This window comes from Bubalus bubalis, chromosome 12 (assembly GCF_019923935.1).
Source record: "Bubalus bubalis isolate 160015118507 breed Murrah chromosome 12, NDDB_SH_1, whole genome shotgun sequence".
Lineage (NCBI taxonomy): Eukaryota > Metazoa > Chordata > Mammalia > Artiodactyla > Bovidae > Bubalus > Bubalus bubalis.
Genome location: NC_059168.1, coordinates 30,776,759 through 30,795,292, shown reverse-complemented (window position 1 = coordinate 30,795,292; position 18,534 = coordinate 30,776,759). Strand labels below are relative to the sequence as shown.

At 43.3% G+C, this 18,534-nt stretch overlaps 1 protein-coding gene across 7 annotated transcripts in view; it reads left to right on the top strand.

The window, feature by feature from the left end:
* Positions 1–18,534, top strand: part of FSHR (follicle stimulating hormone receptor) — a 187,661-nt gene that overhangs the window by 158,712 nt on the left and 10,415 nt on the right. For 5 of the 7 annotated variants that reach the window (XM_044925557.2, XM_044925556.2, XM_025260561.3 and 2 more), the window contains 4 exon segments: positions 1,203–1,274; positions 2,475–2,552; positions 8,134–8,202; positions 8,314–8,388. In XM_044925557.2, the coding sequence (XP_044781492.2) occupies positions 1,203–1,274; positions 2,475–2,552; positions 8,134–8,202; positions 8,314–8,388 (294 nt within the window). 7 annotated transcript variants of the gene reach the window in all.

Below are 18,534 nucleotides of genomic sequence, written 5' to 3'. Positions count from 1 at the left end.
AGACCAACTGTATGTAAGACACACAGAGAAAATGGAAATGGGAGCGGGGAGGTACTGGGAGGATTTTGAGTATCTCACAGGAGCCTGAGAAATGCTGAAAAACAGTATGCCAGACAACTCTCATTGTCAATTGAAAATCTTCTTTACCACTTCTGTGGAAGCCAGTTCCACTCAAATTTCAACCGGCTTAATTTCAGCTGGACAACACCTACTCTGACCTTGTGTTCCTCTCATTTCTAGTCCCAGGGCAGCTTCTACACCAATGTAAGAGATGCCCAGAGGGAAGTCTCTGAGCACCCACAAGTGTACAAGTCAGAGTGGAGAGTTAACATCATGGGGATGCCGTCAACCAACAGGAAATAGTAGTCTATGAATAAATGCTTCCCTTTCTTCCTCATTCAGAGCAACAGTTTTGATACCCATTTTGAAAATATCCTACGTGAAGTCCTTTGCATTAAAGACCAGTCACAAGTAGTGCTGGCCAACTCAACTCATATTGATTATCTTTCCCCCATCTCTGTTTCATTTCCCCTGTCCCAACTCACTGAAGTCACATTATCAAATATACTATCTATAAGGCAGTCTTTATCTCAGGCTTGGCTTCCTGGGGAACCCAGGCCAAGACATGAAAGCCTTGGGAAGGATCCAATATAGCTCTGGAAATCTCAGCTCTAGAAATATAGGGACCATCTCATGAGCATGATGGCATCAGTGGACTCTGCGCTAACCAACTTCCAACTTCTTCCCAGGAGAGAGTTTGATGGGCCCACATGCATCCTCTGAGGTCAAAGGGTATGGAATTCATGCCCTAATAGCGACAGAATCATTTGGAGAGGAGAAGAGGCAATTCTTTAGAGTATGTAGAGGTTGGAAGTAGGGGATCATTTAGGTAAATTCTGTTGTCCAGTTGCAAATTACTTTTGGGATTATGTTGATTTCTTCTTTTTTAGCAAAAGTGTGCATTGTGTCCATCTTTGTGTCTGAGTGTAAGTTTCTTTTCTCTAAGGTATCAGCAGCTTCCTAAACCCTGATTAGAGCCTTAAAATAGAAAACATAAACATGATTCACGTGTATTATGGGATTTTCGGGTAGTTTTTCTGAAAGCTTAATATGGATATTTTGTATTTTGAAAGCCTAGACGGTGCCAATTGTTAAAACAGCCAGCTTCATTTTTCACTCACTCTTATTTTGTCTCTCTCTAGGTTAATATCCAACACAGGTATTAAGCACTTGCCAGCTGTTCACAAGATTCAGTCTCTCCAAAAGGTTTTACTGTAAGTTTGAAGAGCGGTCACCAACTCTTTACTCATAGCTGTTCTGCCCAACAGCCTCTGGGCCTGTAAAAAGCATTTTGTACTCTACATCCTCCATACGTGTTGCTCTGGGTGAGCAGGGGTAGGAAGGTAAACAGCAAGCATCCCAGCTTTACCTAAAGACCAGCTAATCTCAACTTAGTCAGCAGGCTGAGTCAGCAGGCTCCTCAGTCAGACAGCTGTCAACAGAGCCAGCTTGCAGCAAATCAGGAAGTCTCTCCTTTCTTCACTGTTGAGGGCTTTTCACGCCTCCCTCCTGTAACTCCCCTTGTCTTCCACCAGCCTCCCCTCCTCCTTCCAGAATGCCCAGGCTGCCCCAGGCATAAAGAAATCACTTGACTGAAGTGTTAATGACAATGTATTTACCTTTTCCCAAGGTATCTATTTTGAAAGAGCAACAGAAAAGGCAACATATAATAGCAAGTTTATTTTCAATAGTGAAATGGTAAGAATCTGGACAGATGCAAAGGGAAGAGGTAGGAAAGGGATGTAGTGAGCAAAGGGAAGGAAGGAGGGAGGGAGGGAGGGAGGGAGAAAGAAAAACAGAGAATCCCCTCTAGTTCCTCAAATTGTCCCAGTTTACTCCTTTTACATTTAAATGTTAGGTCAGACTCAACAGGGAAGCTTCAGAGGATGAGAGGTACAAACAGAAAAATGAGAATTTCTTCAGCCTTTTAGTCAGGAAGAGGAAAACCAATGATCAAACTTTTCTGTGACTCAAAAGAGGTCAGAGGAAGAAAACTAGCTTCAAGAAGTAGATTGAAATGGAGGAAGATGAAGGCCCAGCTAAGGTGAATGGAGAGGTTTGGTAGAAATGAAAGGTCAGCTTAAGTGACTTTGTCATATTGAGCAGGTACCAACTGTGGAGGCAAGGATAATAAATGAGTATGGTAGAACCTCACACAGTTGAATTAGCCTAGAAAACTTTCAGAGATGTAACAGACTGCATGTCTGCAATTGCACTTTTAAGAAGAACTGATATACTAGAGATAAATTAGATGTCATCAATTTCCCAAACGTTGAGCTCCTCATTCTTCAGAACAATAACTACTCAAGCATTACCTCAGTTAAAGACTACACCATCCCAAGTAGACTACATGTGGGGAGGTGACACAGGATGGAGCTGATATAAACATCTAATCTGTCTGTACTTTTTTCTAGAGATATTCAAGATAATATAAACATCCACACAGTTGAAAGAAATTCTTTCATGGGGCTAAGTTTTGAAAGTATGATTGTGTAAGTAAAGAAAAAAAAATCCAATGGAGTAACATTTGGCTTTTCATGTAATGCTTTCTTTGTCATAATGGTATGTTCCTTTTTTTGCAGGGCCGGGGGGTGGGGTATAACTTTGGCATTTCTCCATTCCAATTTCTCTCTCGTTCTGTGTTTTTCTCTCTTCCCAACTTTACATTTCCAAATCACAGCATGGAGCCATGTTAATAATTTATGATTCTGTGGTGCGATTCAAGTTTAAAATTGCTCTTTGAATGATGGTCTCCTGTGATGCAACATCTGTTCTGAGGGACAGAATAACCCATGCATCAATAAAGTTAGTTATTGCCTGGAAAGGCTTTTGTTGCCCAAAGAAAAAGATCGAGGAGGAGTCTGAATCAGGAAGACATGGATATTCCCTCATAACCATGCCAAGCAGCTCCTGTTCAACCCCACACTGGGCATATAAGATGACTTCACATTTGCTTAGGACAATCACGTTTTTTTAATGAGCTTGAGTTACTCTCTCTGATTTTTGGGAAAGTTTATAAATGTACTCTACATTGTTAATGAACTATCTTTTAATCGTTTGTGCCAGTAGCCTGTGTAGCAGTTTATCCACTCCCCAAGATGGCCAGGAAATAGGGCACTCAGGCTACCCAAGTGCTTATGGGATCCTTGGAAGTTAAATGCACAGAATGACATTTGGGGGACTGGTAATTGCAATTACATATGTAAGAAAAGTATTTCTCTTTACATTTCACAAATTGCTGTGGTTCTTTAAAATATACTGTGTGTGTTTCAATATGCGGTATGTACAAAAAGCAAGTTCTACTCCAGAAAGAATGTGGGTTCTTTTCAAAGCAGTAATATGATCCAGAGATCCATCTATATGAAAAACAAACAAACAAAAACAATAAAAGAGAAGGGGAGGGAACAGAGGTAAATAGTAGGTAGAGAGGACATATTGAAGAATAAAGCTAAACACAGTATTTGACGTAAATTTATTACAGTGAAAATCACTCAGTTGTGTCCGACTCTTCACGACTCCATGGACTATAGAGTCCGTGGAATTCTCCAGGCCAGAATACTGTAGTGGGTAGCCTTTCCTTTCTCCAGGGGCTCTCCCCAACCCAGGGATCAAGCCCAGGTTTCCCTCATTGCAGGCGGATTCTTCACCAGCTGAGCCACAAGGGGAGACCAAAAAATTTATTACAGAGAACCAACAGAAAAATTTGAAAGGGACTAGGAGAGAAATAGGATGTATGAAGGAAAATATAAAATCAAAGGCATGGATTCAGAGTACACAGCAGTAGGACAAAATTGTAGATAATACCTAATCCTTCCACTTAATATTGCTCATGATATTTGAAATGTGTGTGTGTGTGTGTGTGTTGGAATGAGTTGATGAGGTGTGAGAAGCATGAGAGAACAAGAAAGCAAAAGAAATAAGCAGTAGGAAATATGTGCAAAATAAAAGTAATTGTTCTAAGCATAAAGGAGAAATAATACAATTTGACATAAGAGTTGAAGGAAGAGTTAAGTGAGAGAAGGAAGGCCTTAAAAGATGAGTCGAATTTAGCCACAGCATTGGCAAAGGAGGAGCAGAGGAAACTGAATCTCCAAAGCCAAGAAGGTTAAAACAAAAAGGTAAAAGGGAACTTCTGGAAAATGGTGAGTATCTGAGTACCACTGGCCTACTGTATTACAGCAAAGGGATTCTTGGCTGGCATAATAGAGGGAGGAGCTTAGTGATCAACGGAATCAGAACTACCTGGATGCTTGAGCTGTTTTAAATGTTGCTGTAAATATACATGTCATTTTTAAATATTGTGATTCAAATATATGTATTCAAAATAAGTTCATGTAGCAAGTTTATTAATACAGTTCTTTTTATTTTTTTGGCTGCACCGAGGCCTGTGGGATCTCAGTTACCCAATCATGGCCTGAACCTGGGCCGTGGGCAATGAAAGCGTCAAGTCCTAACCACCAGACCACCAGGGAACTGAGTATTTTTATAGAAAACATAAAAGTGGGAACCTGAAATTAATATAATGTCAGATGTCAATTATCTCACTTTTTAAAAACTGGTATGTACTAATAACATTCTCACAGTTTTGTGCACTGATATGCATCATTTCAGAGAAGGCAATGGCACCCCACTCCAGTACTCTTGCCTGGAAAATCCCATGAACGCAGGAGCCTGGTGGGCTGCAGTCCATGGGGTCGCTAAGAGTCGGACACAACTGAGCGACTTAACTTTCACTCTTCACGTTCATGCATTGGAGAAGGAACTGGCAACCCACTCCAGTGTTCTTGCCTTGAGAATCCCAGGGACGGTGGAGCCTGGTGGGCTGCCGTCTATAGGGCACGCAGAGTCGGACATGACTGAAGCGACTTAGCAGCAGCAGCAGCATGCATCCTTTTTATCCAGAACATCAGACAGAAAGCAAGCTCTCCTGACCTACCTAGTCTTAACTCTTCCCAAGTGGAGGAAAAGAACTTAAGGAAATAAGAACTTGAGACACCATCTCAGAAACCCGAGACTACAAAAAATAAAAAATAGAGATCATAGCTGCTCTTCACTGACTCCTGTCCATGGATACTATGTGGATCCCCAGAACTGAGAACCTACTTTCCTAGTGAGGACAGTTTTCATAAGAATCAACACTTCTCAAACATGTCTCCAAAGGACCAATTCACATTTGTGAGAAAAGTTTTTCTTTTTTTTTTCCCCTTAACCTTGGATGGCCCTTAATCCATATATAACAGAATCAGAAGGTCCACACTCCACAGTTTAAGTCTTCAGTTGTTCTTTGGGCCCTACTTTGGGCTATAGGGACACTTTCTGCCTCTAGGGACACCCAAGGGTACTCAGGGAAAAAAAAAAACCTGGCAAAGTAGCTCTGATGATGGCAAAAGCTCTCTTTGCATCTTTCAAAATCCTAAACCCCTTTTCTACATACATATAAGTAAATATATTTTTAAAATAGTCCAACAATGAAGGATTATCAGACACTTGGCTAGCAGCTCAGGGGGAAATGAAGAGTAAAAGCCCACCACAAGGAGGCCCTGGAGCCCTTCCCCACCTCTCCACTGACCATGCAACCAGAAAGTCTGAACAGGGAAGCACCTAGCTACGGCCTTACTCCACATGCATTTCCTCCCTTCCTCAACTGGCTTCCGTCTTCCTGCCCCTCAGTGAGCTTCCTGCCCCTCACGTCCTCCCACACCTTCATTCTTTAGAAAGAGGACAGACTCTGCTTCTGGGGCTTCCTGAGCCTTCAATGACTGAACATACTGGGGAAAGGACAAAAAAAAGCCTAAGGAAAACCATGCTTCAGTTATTCCTTAGCTGATGTTCTGCCATATTTGTCGTCACCATCATCATGAGGCTGGTTTTAAAACCAGCGCTACCTCTCTTAAGAGACTAGGCATGTATTTGACAATTACCAGCTTCTCTGGTAATAGTTTGAGAGTTCTACTGCCTAACATAACCCCCTAGGCAGGAATTCTGGACATAGTTTATTGTGTGATAATCCATTATTGACATCAAAAAATGCTACCTCCTCTATTGATTAAGAAAATCAGTAAAGAAAAAGGGCTACTTTGAATACAATAATTATCTTAAATTAGTCTGCATTTTACATAGCCACATCTATTTCTATTCATGAAAAAAAGTATTAATTATCTAGCCTATAGAAAAAAGATAAGTGGCAGTCATATGGATTTGCTCACCACTTTTGCTGGATTAAGGGTCAGCCAATTACAGCCCATGGGCCAAATCTAGTCCTTAATCTAGGACTTGTTTCTATAAATCAAGATTTTGATGATAAGGAACATGAATGCTGAACCTAAATGAAGCAAAATAGTACTCCAAATAAAAGAAAAAAATCCATTATTTTCAATAGTAGACCTATATTACCAAAAAAAATTGTACTTAATTATTACTATTATACTTTGGTAACTTTGGTCAATAAAAATCTCATGGAAATTGTTTTTTAATTACCTATATAAAGTACCTGGTGACTTTCCTGGTGGCTCAGATGGTAAAGAATCTGCCTGCAATGCGGGAAAGGACAATGTGGGTTCAATCCCAGGGTTGGAAGATCCCTGGAGGAGCGTACGGCCACCCACTCCAGTATTCTTGCCTGGAGACTCCCATGGACAGAGGAGCCTGGTGGACTGCAGCCCAGGGGGTCGCAGGGTCGGACACAACTGAGTGACTAACACAAAGTACCTATGTAATATTCTCATTTTGCCTCTTGGCCCACAAAACCTAAAATATATTACTGGGCTCCTCATAGAAAAAGCTTGTTGACTCCTTTGTCTGGTCCAAAGCCCCTAGGATCCACCTCCCACCGGTTAGGGACAGCTGCAGCCAACTGGCTGACAAATCAGTCAGGAAGGCTGGATGTGCTGGGTACACTTGGGAAGGTGTGGGGCAGGCAGGATTGGGGGTGCACAGCTACTTCTTGGCCATCAGAATCCACCAGTTTGTTGCTAATGTTCTGAAAGACCTGCATTGCTCCTGTGTGGATTTTCAGCTAACTAGCTTTCAGGGGGAAGAAAAACACACACAGTGTCCTCCTCTGATTTTAAGCTTGTTGGGCTCCGCACTGCAGCAACAGACACTCTCAACATCCTGGACACATGGGAGTGTCCCTGGGTCAGCTTTGGCAACAGTGCTATTTGCAAACCCACCAAACCGACAAGGACGAGGACCTGACGGCAAATCAAGAACAAGTGATCCCGGGCTCCCTGGGCTAAGCGTTCTCATACTTGGGTTTCTGTTTTTGTTTTCAGACCATCCAGGAGCACAGCAGTGCAGATCTGTCAGCCCAAGGTGCCCTTGGGCTCCCCTGTCCAGGCAAACCTGCTCACTGACCTTCTTTGCACAATTTGGATGACGATTCCCCATCCCGTCCCACCTCCCCCAGAGCCTCCTCCCTCTCCTGCTCACACCATCTCACCCTGCCACAGCCCACAGCCTCTATAATTGATTTCTCTTCCTTTCTGGCTTAACCCAGAGCCACCTCCACAAACCTCCAATAGCCAGGTCCTTTATGGGTCATGGGAGATGTTCAGGTTGTCTGACAGTTTAATTAGATCACTTTTTGATGACAGCCAGGCCCGCTGCTGTGAATGAGCATGAGTGAGAGGCTTAAGGCAATAGAGAAAGGGGATACAATATGTTCTTTCTCTGTCTAACAGACACTTGTTCAATAACAGTATGATCTCTGTCCTTCAGGATGGGAAAGATCTTTGTCTGCTCCTCCCATGGCATCATTTCTACACACAAATGATATGTGCAAAGACCTTATGGAATCCAGGCTGCTATGCCTAAGTGTGCCTTCTGAAAATTAAATTTCATTGATTTCTCTGAATAAGTAATACATGCACATAATGCAAACTTCCAGCATTACAAAAGGTTATACAGTGATAAATCAGTCTCCCTTCCACCCTGCTCCCTGAGTCTTAGGGTGGTATTTTATTTATGCCACTAACCTGTGCTGTCTGACCTTGCCCCAGTGCTTCCAATTATGAAACTCGTGTACTGTTTGCATCTGACATTATTGGTTTTTTAATGGGTCTTTTATTTCAGATGGCTGAGTAAGAATGGGATTCAAGAAATACACAACTGTGCATTCAATGGAACCCAACTCGATGAGCTGTAAGTAGCCCCGACTATTCTTCCAGGCCATTTAGAGGGAAATGGCTCTTTTAACAGTGATGTTTATGTGGCTTTGTGTTTCCCTCCTTCTTTTCTCAACTCCATCCCCAGGAATCTAAATGATAACAGTAATTTGGAAGAACTACCTAATGATGTTTTCCAGGGAGCCTCTGGACCAGTCATTCTGTGAGTAGCCTCCCTTGCTTCCAAGTGAAAAACATCAGCATCTGTAAGTTAGCAGTCAACTTTCTCCCATTCAGGGATGCTTACAGGACAGGGCTGGCAATTAAGATCAGATTTTATCAGCATCATCTGCAAAGGTGTATAGGACAATTTAGGGCTGATCTACACTCTAAATATCAATACAGTAATAACAATAACAACAACTACTTAATGAGCACTTATCAAGTCCCAGAGAGTATTTCAAAAATGTAAGAGGCATTTTCTAATTTAATCCTTATAATAACCTCTGTGGTAGGAGCTATTTGGTCCCATTTTAGAGAAAGGAAGACTGGCTTCCCTGGAGGGGTCAACTCACCCAAGGTCACAGAAATTTTAGAGTGCAGATGTTACACCAAACTGGTCTGACTCCTAGAGCACTCTGAACCACTCTGCTATACATCTCTTCCTTGAAAGGAAAAGCACAGTTCTTCATCTTCACCCTCAGGGTCCAGGAGTTTTGTTCAAACCAGTGAGAAATACACACATTTATGTTTGGATCCTCTTTGCCTTAATTCCAGATCTCTTGGGATGCCTCCAGTGCCTCATGCCCCTGTATCAGCACCTCTCCTTCTATTGTTGCTTGCTCATCTTCATTTCTACCACCAGGAGTGACTTTCCTCTGTTTTTATTTGCCCCTACTCTTCCCTTCCACATGGGCCACTCCAACCCCCAGCTCTTCATTGACAATCTCTGCTAACAGTAAATTCCTCCTCCTGCAACTCTCACAGCCTTTATGGCTGAAGGGCCCAGATCTGCAAGACCTTCTTTAAAATGTATTTCCCCAGGCTCTAAGCAAGACCCACTACATCTATGGACAAATGTACTACAGGAAGAAGAAAGGTATCCAGAGGAAGGAGTCAGATACAAGAAGAAATAGTAAGCAAAGAAACAGATAAACATGTGAACAGATGTAAAGGTTTGCAGAATGACTGTTGCATTCTGAGGTCAGTTCAGGCACTTGCGAGCCACTAGCTTGTACCTCTTACTTGGCAGTCAGTACACAGGTTATTTACTTACCTACCTACCATCTATCAACATCACTTTCATTTTCACCAAAAAGCTTTCCAGTTCACCCTTGAACAACACAGGTTTGAACTGCATGAGTCTACTTATATATGGATATTTTTCAATAAATATGTACTGTCTGCAGTTGGTTGAATCCTTGATGCAGAATTATGGATAAGAAAGGCAATGCCATGGGACTTGAGCATCTATGGATTGTGGTGTCTGCAGTGGGTCCTGGAACCAATTCCCCACAGACACCAGGGGGCAGCTGCATTCTCCTTCAGGTTGGAACCTGTGCATCTCTAGAATGAGATCCTGTGTGGTAGAGCAGAAATTCTATTAATGATTATTAACGATGATAAAGGATCTGTTGTAACTTTTATATGGGACTCTGTCTCTTTAAATAAGTTCAAAGATCATTCCAGAATGCCTGGTTTCAGAGAGGCAACCTGTACGAAAGAAGGGATGTTTGCATGATTAAAGCAGAGATGCCAGAGAAGACTACTTAGGTTTAAAACCAGTTCTCTCACCTCTCTAAACCTCAGTTTCCTCACCTAAAACAATGACAGGAACAATAATATCCATGTCCTAATACTGTTTGAAGCTTAATAATAATATATATGTAAGTGTATGTGTATATACATATATATATAGAGAGAGAGAGAGAGAGAGTGAATATACATATATTCACTCATTGAACAGATAGATTTTTAAGCACCAGCCCTATGCTATGCACTGTATATAGTGCAAGGAACAGAAGTTCTTCCTCACAGAAGGCTTATACTCTTATAAAGGAGAGTCAGATAACAGAACTAAATATGCAGCTTAATATATTGAACTATCATGTATATGCTATGAAGTGTCAAGTAGGACCTGCGGGTAACAAATGGGGAGTGCCAGGCATACAGTCCCTGTGCTTCAATACACAAAGTCTTTAGAACCAGTAGGGCCTCCCTGGTGGCTCAGCTGGTAAAGAATCTGCCTGCAATGCAGGAGATGTGGGTTCGATCCCTAGGTCAGGAAGATCTCCGGAGGAGGGCATGGCAACCCACTCCAGTATTCTTGCCTGGAGAATCCCATGAACAGAGGGGCCTGGGAGGTTACTGTGCATGGGATCGCCAAGAGTCGGACATGACTGAGTGACTAACACACTTAGAGCTTGCAATGCTTAGTCAATGTTTCTTATTCTTAGAGTACCTGGGAGGCAAACAGAAAGTGTATTTGATGTCTTCGACCAGGAGAACAACTGTGTTAATTTCACTTAGTGAACAGTCCTAAAGGTTTTGAACATGCCTAAACCAGCACCCCTATCTTTCATGGCAGAACATGTCTGTGATGGGGTAGGTTTCCACGTGTGACCTGCACCAGGTACACTATGACATCGCAGCAGCTTAACTACTGTCTGCTACTGGGAACATTCAAGCTGGACAGGATCTCGTCTAGCTCATCACCCAGCTGGGGACACCAGAGCCAGAAATGGGAAGTAACCTGCTAACCCTCGCACTGCTGCACTAAGTGGCAGAGCCTGGACCAGAAACTAGGTCTCCTGCCTCATATCCTATGCATTCCCCCCACACCTTGTCACCTAAAGTACTTCAATAGGTCCAACTGAACATCTAAAAGGGACCCTCAATTTACTGTGAACTAAAATGGGGGGAAAAACTATCAACACGAGACCCCGCCCCCAGCCCAAGAACACTAGTAAAAGGTACACACACACAGCAAAGAAGAACGTCCCTTGATGTTGACAAGTAGGTCCCAGGCTGAGGCACTGCACAGTATGTCTGACCAGAGTCTCCAGTGGAAAACACCAACACAGACCCCCAATCAGCCCTGCCATGAATGCCAGCAAGAGGAGGAATAATATCATCACCAGCAGTTTTGCAGAGTCCTCAAGTTACAGGCCCATTTTCTACACTTTCACCACAGAAACAGTGGGTAAAATTTACAGAAAATCCAAAGCAATTAGGAAGCATTTGCCATGACTTAAAAAGGTAGAGGGGCTTCCTGCATGGCACTAGTCATTAAGAACCCACCTGCCAATGCAGGAGACATAAGAGACACAGATTTGATCCCTGGGTCAGGAAGATCCCCTGGAGAAGGGCATGGAAACCCACTCCAGTATTCTTGACTGGAGAATCCCATGGACAGAGGAGCCTGGTGGACTATAGCCCACAGGGGGCCACACAGAGTCGAACATGACTGAAATGACTTAGCAAGCACGCAAAAAGGTAGAGAGGGGTAATACATTTCTACATCTTTTCATTTCAATGCATGAGGATATATGTGTAAGATCCTGGCCTACATCCCAGTCTCTAACTGCTGATCGCCTCCTCCTTCTCCCCTTAGAGGCAAGAAGGTTGGTCAGCTTAACGTCGAGCCTCCTTTTCTGGGGCTTTCAGGTTAGTCTGTCTAGATGTCTTCCCAGCCTCTCTGGATGCTAACCTGGGGCTTTAGGACCTAGTCTATCCTTTATTTCCAGCCTTATGTGCCAATCCCAGGTAAACCCTGGCCTGAAGGCTGTTTGCTTAGTGTGTGTGCAGAGTACAAGCCCATGCTGGCACTGTGGGTTCATGGGTAGGAGAAGAAGTGTGTGTAGACCGCTCAGCCCACCGTAGGCGCAGCTCAGGCCAGGGCTGTGACTGTGGCTTGGGTCAGATTCCTCTCACTGAACATCAGACTGTGATGTGGGTATTTGCATGCAGAAGGCTTCCTGGAGAGTGCTCTTGGAGCCTGTGGGGAGTACTTGATGCAAGCAGAATCAGGCTAAGAGGGAAGTTGAACTACAATGCATTTGCAACAGAAGCTTCAGCTGATTCTAGGGGGAGCTCTGGAGTTAGAATGGCCCTTCAGAGTTGACTGAAGTAACGCAAGGGGCAGATCCTCTTCATCAACAGGCACTGAGTGCAGGCAGGCCCAGGGGAGACGTCAAGTCTTGGGTAAGTCAGGTGAGGGCAAATCCCAGAGAACTCAGCAATGGGCCACCTCAGTGGCAAGTGGTCCTCAAATGGCCTTAAGCCATAGTTCTAAATTTGACCATGCATCAGAATCACCCAGCATGCTTGTAAAACTCTAGATGGCTAATCCCACTCCCAGTAGGTTTGATTTAATAGGTCAGGGGTGGGCCTGAGAACCTACATCTCTAATAACTTGAAGGTGAAGCTGATGTTGCTGGTCCAGAAAGCGCACCAAGAATCACAGCCCCTGAACTGAAGCTGGGAGTTGGGAAGCTTGGCCCGGTCTCCATATCTCCTCCAAGAGCCAACAGTGGCGTATTTTCCTCCCAGCAGGCTCAGTGCTTTGCCCCAGTACATATATTCAAGGGATTCTAAGGGAGTCAAGGGGAGGGCACCCAAACCAATCATAACTCCTTTCCTGACGGCAAAAATTTTAGCTGAGTGAAAAGCAGGGAGCCCTTGAACAGCTGAGGGTGCAAGTATGAGATGTTCCACTGCAAAGAGAAAGAGATGCAGAGAAAGCCAGGGGTACACAGACAAGCTCCAATGAGTTTCCAAGAGCAGTCTAGCATCCCAATTTCCCCCTCATGAGTCTTGACCTTGAGCATCAGCAGCCATCTGAGTTTTCACCTTATATTCTAAACTCACTCAAGTTTTCTTTTTTTTTTTTTTTTAAGCAATCAAGCAATTGCTGTTTCCTTGGGAAACCGTTTCCTGTGGGGAAAATTTAATGCATTGCTTTTGCAGGCTGGAGCCAGTACAATCATATTCTGATGGTTTATCAAATTGATTTGGCTATAGCTCAGATTCATTTGATAGTTCAGATTCAAACACTGAGTTATTTGTATAAGAATGATTCTCTTCCATTACCAGTATACCCACAGTCCTATAGATAGTAAATTGCCTTTTTATTCCACCTGGGATCATGAAAGAGAGGTCTTCTAGCCATCTGTCAGTGTAGTGTACACCAGAAATGTGCTCTCACTTATGGAAATGATTGACCTGTAATAACATCTTTGCTGGGAAAAATAGAAATTGTTCAAATCAAATTTGTGGCACTGGCTATAATGCACTTTATTAAACAGGGCACAGAACACAATTTAACGCCTGCCTCTCCTGACTCAGCATCTTATTACTGACTGCCGTTTCCCTTTCTGCTTTGTAGCTCAAAATCAAGAATGCTAACAATGTTGAAACAGTTCAGGATTGCTAAGTCCTGCCAGCCATTGTCTTATGATGTCTCCTGTTGGGACTACTTTTCAGGATTTCAGTTTTCAAAACCAGTCACTTCCAGAATGGAGCACGGGTTGAAATGTTAACCAAAGTGGGACCTTATAAAGAAAGGCTGCCATCATGAGACCAGCCTGAAAGACAAGGATTAAAAACACCTGCCCATTATTACCCCTTCTGTCCAGCCCACCAGCCCTAAGAACAGTCAGTAATAAAGCAGACATCCTCACTCATTCACTGAACATAGCAGGGCTTACATGTCATGTATTTGGTAGCTGTTGATTGAGCATCTATTCAATGTGTGTCTGGTACTCTACTAGATGTGAGGGATGTTCACTGCTTTCAGTCACCAAGTCATGTCCTACTCTTCATGACCCCATGGACTGCAGCATGCCAGGATTCTCTGTCCATCACCAACTCCCGGAGTTTACTTAAACTCATGTCCATTGAGTTGCTGATGCCATACAACCATCTCATCCTCTGCCGTCCCCTTCTCCTCCTGCCTTCTGTCTTTCCCAGCATCAGGGTCTTTTCCAATGAGTCAGTTCTTCGCATCAGGTGGCCAAAGTATTGGAGCTTCAGCTTCAGCATCAATTCTTCCAAAGAGTATTCAGAGTTGATTTTCTTTAATATTGACTGGTTTGATCTCCTTCTTTCCAAGGGACTCTCAAGAGTCTTCTCCAGCACCACAATCAGAAAGCATCAGTTCTTTGGCACTCTGTCTTCTTTACTGTCTAGCTCTCACATCCATACATGACAACTGGAAAGACCGTAGCCTTGTCTATACAGACCTTTGTCAGCAAAGTTATGTCTTTCTTTTTAACACACTGTCTAGGTTTGTCATAACTTTCCTGCCAAGAAGCAACTGTCTTCCAATTTCATGGCTGCAGTCACTATTCGCAGTAATTTTAGAGCCCAAACAGAGGAAATCTACCTTTTACCCTTCCACCTTTACTCTTTTATTTGCCATGAAGTGATGGGACTGGATGCCATGATCTTTGCTTTTTTAATATTGAGTTTAAAGCCGGCTTTTTCACTCCCTTTTTTCACTCTCATCAAGAGGCTCTCTAGTTCCTCTTTGCTTTCTGTAATTAGAGTGGTATCATCTACATGTCTGAGGTTGTTGATATTTCTCCCAGCAATCTTGACGCCAGCTTGTAACTCATCCAACCCGGCATTTTGCATGATGTGCTCTGAGTATAAGTTAAATAAACGGGGTGACAATAAATAGCCTTGTCATTCAGTTCAGTCGCTCAGTCGTGTGCAACTCTTTGTGACCCCATGAATCACAGCACGCCAGGCCTCCCTGTCCATCACCAACTCCCGGAGTTCACTCAACCTCATGTCCATCGAGTCAGTGATGCCATCCAGCCATCTCATCCCCTGTCATCCCCTTCTCCTCCTGCCCCCAATCCCTCCCAGCATCAGGGTCTTTTCCAATGAGTCAACTCTTCACATAAGGTGGCCAAAGTATTGGAGTTTCAGCCTCAACACCAGTCCTTCCAATGAACACCCAGGACTGTTCTCCTTCAGGATGGACTGGTTGGATATGCTTGCAGTTCAAGGGACTCTCAAGAGTCTTCTCCAACACCACAGTTCAAAAGCATCAATTCTTCGGTGCTCAGCTTTCTTCACAGTCCAACTCTCACATCCATACATGACCACTGGAAAAACCATAGCCTTGACTAGACAGACATTTGTTGGCAAAGTAATATCTCTGCTTTTCAATATACTATCTAGGTTGGTCATAACTTTCCTTCCAAGGAGTAAGCGTCTTTTAATTTAATGGCTGCAATCACCATCTGCAGTAATTTCGGAGCCTTCCTTTTAAATCCTGAGCCAGTCAGTTGTTCCATTCAGGGTTCTAACTGTTGCTTCTTGACTCACATACAGATTTCTCAGGAGACAGGTAAGATGGCCTGGTATCCCCATCTCTTTAAGAGTTTCCCACAGTTTGTTAGGATGCACACAAAGGCTTTATTATAGTCAATGAAACAGAGGTAGATGTTTTTCTGAAATTTTCTTGCCTTCTCTGTGATCCAACAAATGTTGGCAATTTGATCTCTGGTTCCTCTGCCTTTTCTAGACCCAGATGGAACATCCAGAAGTTCTCAGTTTATGTAATATAAAGTTTATCTTGGAGAATTTTGAGAATAACCTTACTAGCATGGGAGATGAGTGCAATTGTCCAGTGGTTTGAACATTCTTTAGTACTGTACTTCCTGGGAATTGGGATGACGATTGATCTCCAGTCCTGTGGCCACTGCTGGGTTTTCCAAATTAACTGACAAATTGAGTGCAGCACTTTTAGAGCGCTCTGCTGGAAGTCCATCACCTCCACAAGCTTTATTGGCAGCAGTGATTCCTAAGGCCCGCTTGACTTCACACCGCAGAATGTCTGACTCTGACTGAGAGACTACACCGTCGTGATGGTCCAGGTTATTAAGACATTTTTTGTGCAGTTCTTCTGTGTATTCTTTCCATCTCTTCTTGATCTCTTCTGCTTCTGTTAAGTCTTTGTCATTTCTGTCCTTTATTGTGCCCATCTTTGGATGGATATGATGGGTATAGAGACTCAAAAACAAACAGTACCAGCCCCAAGTTATCTCATTCTGGTAGGGGGGCAAAAGCTACTGGGCAGAACTATAATCTCTGCAGAAATTCACAGGAGGTTTTAGTAACAGAGCAGACACCCAATACATCTTTGCCATGTGATACAGTGACTTGACAAATGAGGCAACAGTGTGAGGAGGTAAGCTCTCACCTCATGTCCACCTGTGTAACAGCCATCCCATCCCCTTCCTATCGTCAATCCTTTCTCCTTCCAGTCACTTAATAATGAATGAACACCTATTGTGTGCCCTGTTTAAGGCTCTCAAGACTAATCTAATAAAATCACAGCATTCAATAAGTCATTCTTCTGCTCAAAGAAACTCTAAACTCTTCCACCTGGCTTTCAAGGCTCAGAGATCAAATCCCATTCTGAGGTTCCCTTAATTACTCAAAATATGGTTGCTCAGAATCACCCTCTGAACACCCCTCGCTGCTTTGCTTTCTGTTCTGGGATTCTCTCCAAGCCTACCCTTAGCCGGTAGTCGCAACAAACCCACTTCCATGAAGATGTGAATAACTGATAATGCCTTGTTTTGCTATTCCCCCTGGGGATATTTGCATCCTAAGAGTGGAATATGCTTTTACAAAGGAATTAAAATATAACGTTAGATTTCCAGGCCACGTGGAAGGAACTGTCAGTGACTAGACTCTGTATATCTGTGTATTTATGTTAGCGGAACAGAGCAAAAGTGGGAATATTTGCAGTTTAAGTCTCACTCCAAGCCGAACAGTATCTACTTATCCCCTTTGTCCCTACTGATATAAATGTTTATAGATTTTTCTTAATCTGTGGAGGTACCAGAGAAACATTTTTCTGTCAGTCCAAAATAAGGAAGTCTTATGATAGTTTCCTTGTTTGATTGCCCTAGCAAGTGTCCAGTATGCTTGAAATAAACACTTCTACAAACACTTTTACTACCCAGGAACTATTTCTGCTAAAGAATTGGCATTACCAAACTCTAAGTGACTCTGCATCTCTCTCCTACCAACCACTCTCTCCTTTCAACATCCACCAGCAGATCTGGATCCTGAGATACCGACAAGATACCACAGTCTTCCACAAGTGGAGCCACCTAGTGCAAATGACAGCAACTCACATATTTTGCAGCTGCGATAAGCAGTCCGCAATATAAGCTAGCTCCAGAACACTGAACAGAGAGACAGGCACCAATGCTTCCCAAGCAGACCTCCCCATTCAACGCCTAGTCACTGAACCACACACAGGTCAATCCATTCAGCACATTATTCTACTGACTCTTTAATCTGTGTCTATCTCCTTGTAAACGTTGCACAAGGATGCTCCCTTCCTCGGTTCCTTTGACACTCTCAGTCACAAATAATTGCCTGCCACAGAAGCACCGTTAAGCTGAGCTCCTTTTAAATCCAGATTTTCTCTCTCAGTTTGCCTTGCACACTTCTCCCTTTAGAATTGCTCTCCTGTAAGACGTCCTTCAACGTCTCACCTTCTAGGAATACTGAGGCATCTCTGCTAATCAGACAACTCTCCACTGAGTAGATTTCTTGAGCCCAGCCCTGTGCCAAATGCCAGGTAGAATGTGAAAGTATCTTAGTAATTCCTGTTCTCAGAGCATCTAAAATCTAGCTGAGGAGACAAAACAAATATACGTGAAAAGTTGAACAGTATGAAACAATAGAAGAGCCAATACAAGGTACCAGACCTTTGTAAGTACAAGAGGTCAGAAGACATCACAGCTGGCTGGGGCGATCTATTTCCTTTCCTAGTCCTCCATCAGGGCCACTCCTTAGCCTGTCTTTGAACAAAGCAACAGTTTTCTGGGAGCTTACTATGCAGAAGGCACTGCTGAGAATGCAAGGAGTCCTCTGCCCTACAAGAGAGAGGAAATGCAAATACAAAGAGCTAGTATACAAAGAAAAAGATGGTAAGTGAGAGAGGCAGAAAGGTATAGACTATAGTGCTATTTGCACTCTTAATGGCTTTCAAGGAAAAATGCTTCTACAGCTGTTAAAAGCGATGGAGATGATGGGAGTCAACGCGAATCTGTTTGAGTTCTGCATTTCTACATAAAAGCTATCCTTAAACTCAGTGGTTTAAAGCAATTGTTCCATTTTGCCCACGGTCTTGTTTCAGAAGTTTGGGTAGCTTGTCTTGTCTCTGATCCACGTGATGTCAGCTCAGGTGGCTAGGTCTGGGGGATGTACTGCAAGTTGTCCTCTTCACTCAAGTATCTGGTTCTCCTTGGTACCTCTCTACACACAGACACACATACACACATGGCATCTTATCCTCCAGACCCTCTGTACCTGGCTTAGACTTTTTCTAGCA